The 6,694-nt window shown below is 41.6% G+C and overlaps 1 protein-coding gene across 1 annotated transcript; it reads right to left on the bottom strand.

The window, feature by feature from the left end:
- Window positions 1-775: 775 nt before the first annotated feature.
- kcnk15 (potassium channel, subfamily K, member 15) lies at window positions 776-5,543 on the bottom strand. The gene is made up of 2 exons (XM_016255411.1): window positions 5,065-5,543; window positions 776-1,744 (listed from the first exon to the last, which is right to left on the bottom strand). The coding sequence occupies exons 1-2, from the start codon at window positions 5,351-5,353 to the stop codon at window positions 819-821; spliced, it is 1,215 nt and encodes a 404-aa protein (XP_016110897.1). The 5' UTR covers window positions 5,354-5,543; the 3' UTR covers window positions 776-818.
- Window positions 5,544-6,694: the final 1,151 nt, after the last annotated feature.

Below are 6,694 nucleotides of genomic sequence, written 5' to 3'. Positions count from 1 at the left end.
AGAAATCATCCTGTTCAAAAGCTCTTAAAGCACTGTTTCCTTCTTGAGCATCAGCGAATGTTTCCACCTTCTGTAATAGTTGTGTGTGAGTCCCGCAGCTGCCCTCAGTGTGAAAATATGCATCTCAAAATCATACAGTCATTGTTGGACAGCAGAAGAGGCTGAAAAACCTGAGAAAGTGAGGATCTGGAGGATTTTTCTGAAGAACAGCGATGCTCAGGACGAACAAGAGACTCATGAACAACCATCACAAAACATGACAACAGTCCTACAGTTTCTATAAATTCAGTTATTTTGTCTTGTGGAGTACAGTATCTAAACACCTGTTGTGTGAAATCGCTTATTCAGGACAGTACTAAAATGCAGTTTTTATGATCCCTCATAGGGGTATGAAAAAAACGTATCTTAGGATGCTTTTGCAGACCGTCAGATTCAGAAAATCACCAATTGCTGTTTCCACTAATTGCCCATTACAGTTTACATTAATGTTTAAATGACATAAATGACATTAAAATTCAATCACTTAAGTCATCTAAAATACTTTTTGGATGTAACTATAATTTGACTACCACCCATTCAAAATTTAACTGTAATGAAACACAGTTACTCATATTTTGCATTTTAAATGCGTAAGTTACAATGTGCTCTGCTACTCCCCAACCCTGATTATAATGGCAAGTCCTCAACTGCTGTCCTTTAGAAAGACATGCTCACTTATCTGTAGTGTTTAAAAATGGCCTTTGCTAACTCGTGCTACAAAAGACATGCTCTTACAGCATTCTCGCTATCTAAACCAGACACTTCAAAGTTCTTCCCCGTTACAATGACTTCCTCCTGAAGCGTGGCAGGTCTCGGAGGCTGAGCCCAGGAGAAAGCGTGCTGCCTGGAGAGGACACAACCGTATCGTTCCTGTTCGAGGAGCACCCTTGAATCTTGTAGGAGACGGAGTTGCAGTACACCGAGTTGATGTTGCACTCAGGGCACTTGTTTGGGGATGGGGCTGAGCAGTGGCAGAGGCCCAGGTGATAGCAGACGCAGCTGCAGAGCGAGCTGAGCTGGGGCCGAGACTGGCTGGCATTTAAGGGCAGGGGCAGAGGCGAGTAGAGCCCGCGCTCCTCTGCCGGCGACAGGATGAGGTTGGTGCAGCTGGTGCCCTCCTCGATGGGCAAGAACAGGTTGCTGTGGCAGTGATTCTCCTGCCCCAAACTCAGGGCCGTGAGGTTACGGCCCCTCTTCAGCGAGGCCCGCTCCTGCGCATCGCGCTTCTCGTCCTCGCTGTTCATAGTGAGGAACCTCAACACCACCAGGTTGAGGAAGGCTCCGATCACAGTCAGCCCCACGAGGATGTACATGAAGCTAAAGACCACGTAAGGGGTCTTCTCCTGGAGGTCCTCTTTCTTCTGAAGAGCCACGAAGTCGCCGAAGCCGATGGTGGTGAGGGTGATGAAGCAGTAGTAGTACGCGTGGAAGAAGGTCCAGCCCTCAAAGTGTGAGAAGGCGGCGGCCCCCACGCACAGAGTTCCCAGGCAGGACAGGAACCCCACCAACACCATGTTTTCCATGGAAATCTCAGTGCGATGCAGCCCTAGGCACTTCTTGACGCGGCTGAGGAGGTAGCGGACGAAGGTGTTCATCCTCTCGCCCAGACTCTGGAACATCACCAGCGTGAGCGGGATGCCCAGACCCGCATAGAACATGCAGAAGACCTTCCCTGCGTCTGTGCCGGGGGCTGCGTGCCCGTAACCTGCACAGAAACACCCACGAGAGACATCTTAGACCGGCCAATGAGATCGTGGCAATGATGTTTGAAACCCATGCTTTGAAGAAAATGATCTGAGAGAGGATAGACTGTCAATGTCACTCTGAACGTTTGGTTATGCGTTAATTTAAAAAGGTGTCCTTGTTACCGTCAAATAAGAACCAAATTGCAGGGTTGATTTTTTTAACAGCCTGTATTATTAAACTCACAGTATGTATTCTCTGGTGTTATAAGTTTATTGTAGAATTTACAGCAAGGTCTTGGAGGAACATGTAGTGACTGTATGGTAAGGCCAACACTCAGCATAGCATGCCAAACCTGTGAGGTTCGAATCACACATGGGCTGTTAATGTTTCAGCAAATATCATATTCAGAATTTTACATGGAAATAAATGCAGGTTTAGGGATTTTAGTTAAATGCATGATTTTCTCTCATCAAACAATAAATTACATTACTTGATTAAAATAAAAAAATATAACCACATTTCTCCGTATTATGAGATTGCTGCATGATACTAACAATTCCAAAGTCAACAGCAACTTTCACAAATGCATAACGCATCTGTGACGCTCAGTGCTGTGGTTTATGATACAGCTGCATATTTTTCCCAGTATATCACAGTAAACGTTTATGTAGATTTACAATATTGACTACTACTTATCATGAAATACTATGAAAGTATGATTTCTGCAGCACATTGCTATTAATCTACATGGGAAAAATTAATTGACATTAAAAAGTGTGGTGATAGTTGTCATACATTGTGCTGCACAAACACACCGATGTGAAAATGGAAGATTTAGGCCTGGTTTCACAGACAAGGCTTGGACTAAGCCAGGATTAGGCCATAGTTCAATGGAAATCTCAGTGCGATGCAGCCCTAGGCACTTCTTGACGCGGCTGAGGAGGTAGCGGACGAAGGTGTTCATCCTCTCGCCCAGACTCTGGAACATCACCAGCGTGAGCGGGATGCCCAGACCCGCATAGAACATGCAGAAGACCTTCCCTGCGTCTGTGCCGGGGGCTGCGTGCCCGTAACCTGCACAGAAACACCCACGAGAGACATCTTAGACCGGCCAATGAGATCGTGGCAATGATGTTTGAAACCCATGCTTTGAAGAAAATGATCTGAGAGAGGATAGACTGTCAATGTCACTCTGAACGTTTGGTTATGCGTTAATTTAAAAAGGTGTCCTTGTTACCGTCAAATAAGAACCAAATTGCAGGGTTGATTTTTTTAACAGCCTGTATTATTAAACTCACAGTATGTATTCTCTGGTGTTATAAGTTTATTGTAGAATTTACAGCAAGGTCTTGGAGGAACATGTAGTGACTGTATGGTAAGGCCAACACTCAGCATAGCATGCCAAACCTGTGAGGTTCGAATCACACATGGGCTGTTAATGTTTCAGCAAATATCATATTCAGAATTTTACATGGAAATAAATGCAGGTTTAGGGATTTTAGTTAAATGCATGATTTTCTCTCATCAAACAATAAATTACATTACTTGATTAAAATAAAAAAATATAACCACATTTCTCCGTATTATGAGATTGCTGCATGATACTAACAATTCCAAAGTCAACAGCAACTTTCACAAATGCATAACGCATCTGTGACGCTCAGTGCTGTGGTTTATGATACAGCTGCATATTTTTCCCAGTATATCACAGTAAACGTTTATGTAGATTTACAATATTGACTACTACTTATCATGAAATACTATGAAAGTATGATTTCTGCAGCACATTGCTATTAATCTACATGGGAAAAATTAATTGACATTAAAAAGTGTGGTGATAGTTGTCATACATTGTGCTGCACAAACACACCGATGTGAAAATGGAAGATTTAGGCCTGGTTTCACAGACAAGGCTTGGACTAAGCCAGGATTAGGCCATAGTTCAATTAGGACATTTAAGTAATTTTTATAAACGTGCCTTAGAAAAAAACACTGGTGTGCATCTTGAGAAAAAACAAAGGCACTGACATGTTTTAAGATCAGTCAGTGAAACCGTCAAGGTAGTAGTCACAATTAACACACAGATTTGCTTTTCATAGGTCACTAATTCATTCACTTTTGAATTAAAATGATGAAGTGGATATCCATTTTCATAAGCATTTCTTACATTTATTCAGCACTTTCTTACACTGAAAATCAACTACTTTCAGGAAAAGAAAATCAACTGAAAAAATAAACATGTAAGCAGACATGCAAACAAATAACAATTCATGCATAAAAACTATCATATTCAATCTGGCAGCCACTCAGAATGGAAGAATTTTCTGACTGATGCCTCCATACTTTTTTCCTGGATTTAGAGCCTGTTGGTGGATTAATTCCCAAGAAGCACCCAAGCTAAAACAAATAGCTTATAGCACCTCAAAGAAACACAATAAATACATCATATTTTTTAAACAAAAACAAGATCCAACAACTGTTCTGCCTCTGTAATTGAGTTTGTTACGTCCTTGCCTCCTCACAAAGTTTCTAAAAAGGAGTGGTGAAGAGACATTCATAAGCTGGAAGTGGATAATGGCTCTTGTGTGATGTGCACATCATTTTTATCAGCAGCACCTGATTGACAGTAGACACCCATGTCTCCCAACTTAACAATAGAGCACAGAATCAGGGACAGTAATTTCTCTGGCAAAACAAACCTTTTCACCTCTCACTGTGACTACATTACGTGCCACTCTAGACTCTGACAGAAAACTGAATCCACTCATTGGCAAACTATTAGTCATTGGTTAAGTACACAGCTGCAACGTTCTGCTTTTTTTAAACCCCGAACCAAGCAGAATAACAACCACAAAGGCATCTGGCCTGCCAGACTTGGGCCATTAGGAAGCAAATGGTTTGAGCTCTCTGAGATGTTTAGGAAGCTTCACTGTATATACTTACAATTCAACACTAACAAAGAAAAAAAATGAAGACGTTTGCTTGCCAGTGTGAATGGACATTCAATCACAGCATTGCTCCATATACTGTATTTTTCCTTTGGTAACATATCCCATAGTGCATCGGGATTTGGTTGCACGTTTTGCAATAAATTGGCAGAAAATAACTTGCATTCATTGCAAATTGTTTACTATTAATACTGTAAATTCCTTTACGGCGTAGGCCTACTTCTTACTATAGGGATGGGCTTAGGGTTAGTTTCTTGTAGCTATGCATAATTTAATGTTATTACATGTAACAAGGACACTGTAAAATGAAGTTTGTAGATTATGATGTGTCATGCGATAGTTACTAATTCTTATACTGTTTTTTCTCAAAGGCGAAAACACTGAAGCTCACCTATCGTGGTGATGACAGTTATTGCAAAGTAAAAAGATCCGGCGAATTTCCACTGTCTGCCAGCGCGATGGGGCTCCGCCTGCAGCACCACTCGCTCGATCTCTCGGTAGTCGTGCTCGGTGAAGCGATACTTTCTCTTCATGTCGCTGCGCTTCTGCTCCAGCATGCGCTTCCGCGCGCTCTCAGTCTCGGACTCCAGGGCGTCGAAGACCGCGGCGCCCACCAGCAGATACGAGAACATGCAGAGGATGAGCGACAGCGTGCGCACGTTCTGCTTCTTCATCTTCATCTTCAATCTAACAGGTTGCGCGACTGTGCATCGCTATTAGCGCTCTGTCTATTTACGAAACATTGAGCGACGGGGAATCCAGGTATCGTTTAGACGCATGTCGGAAGAAGAAGAGAGCCCGTCATGTTCGTGTCTTCGATTTCTTTCGTAGGCAAATAAGGTGTGTCGTAGAGAACAAACTAACTGAGCTCTCTCCTGTTTCAAACCAGTCTTCCTGGTCTGCGCAAATCGTGCGAAGGAAGGAGGTTTCCAAACTGAACCTGTCATATCTGGCAACCAATAAAATCTCCTGTAGTCCAGCTGCATTCACAGTCAGTCAGTCACAAGACATGCTGAGCTGAGGCATCGCCGCAGGTGTGTGTGATCGGTTCTCCTCGCCGCGAGGGGCTGTGTGCGGAGCGCTGTCCGCGGTGCTGAAGCGCTGCTCCCGCCGCTGTCTCAAAAGAGCTCCAGTGAGGGCACACAACTGTTTTTGGACACTTGCGTATGAATGCCATTGTATTCATTATCAAACGAATGGCATTTAATCGACAGAACGATATTCTTTAAAAAGCGTATTTTCGAGCAAAACATTTAACACTTTATTGTGTACAGTGTGATTATATATGTAAGTACTGAGTAAGATTAATTAACTACATGTACTTGCTATATGTTAGGATTAGGGTTTGGTTTAGGTTTACTTACATGTAATTATGCATAATTTATTGTTATTATAATAGTAAGTGCATGTAACGTAATGTAACAATATACAGTGCACTGTAAAATCCAATAGTTTACCTTACTTAGATTTAGTTAGTTATCTTTACTTAGTTGTTATACTTACTAGGTTTTATTAAGTTACAGCTACTTTCAAGGCAAATAAAACAATTTACTTACTGTTTTGAGTGACACTTAAAATATTCAAGTAGCCACAAAGGAACCAATGACATTAATAAACCAATGAGAGGCAGCAGTGCACTAATATGTTGCTAATGTGCAGCATAACAACAGCAGAAGAAGAAAAGAAAACGAGTCTTAATAGACTTTTCACTCATTTCCTCCATGTCTGCAATTATCTTTCACTAGTTGCATTCACTCGTTTCCCAAAGTCATCTTGAATGTTGAATGTTGAATGTTGAATATTTGAAAGAACATCACATAAGCTAACTTCATAAATTGATGTTGATTTTCCTAAAATGTGTTTTTTTTAACTCCCCATTATAGTGATTCTGTCAATATGGGGTGCTGTGTGTACATTAATGAGGAAAAAAATTATTTAAATGATTTTTGCAAATGGCTGCAATATAACAAAGAGTGAAAAATTTAAGGGGGTCTGAATACTTTCCGTACCCATTGTATATA

The sequence above is a fragment of the Sinocyclocheilus grahami genome, unplaced genomic scaffold (assembly GCF_001515645.1).
Source record: "Sinocyclocheilus grahami isolate Dianchi unplaced genomic scaffold, SAMN03320097.WGS_v1.1 scaffold1335.1, whole genome shotgun sequence".
Classification (NCBI taxonomy): domain Eukaryota; kingdom Metazoa; phylum Chordata; class Actinopteri; order Cypriniformes; family Cyprinidae; genus Sinocyclocheilus; species Sinocyclocheilus grahami.
Note: the sequence above shows the minus strand (reverse complement) of the source record. Positions and strands in the feature narration are given on the sequence as shown.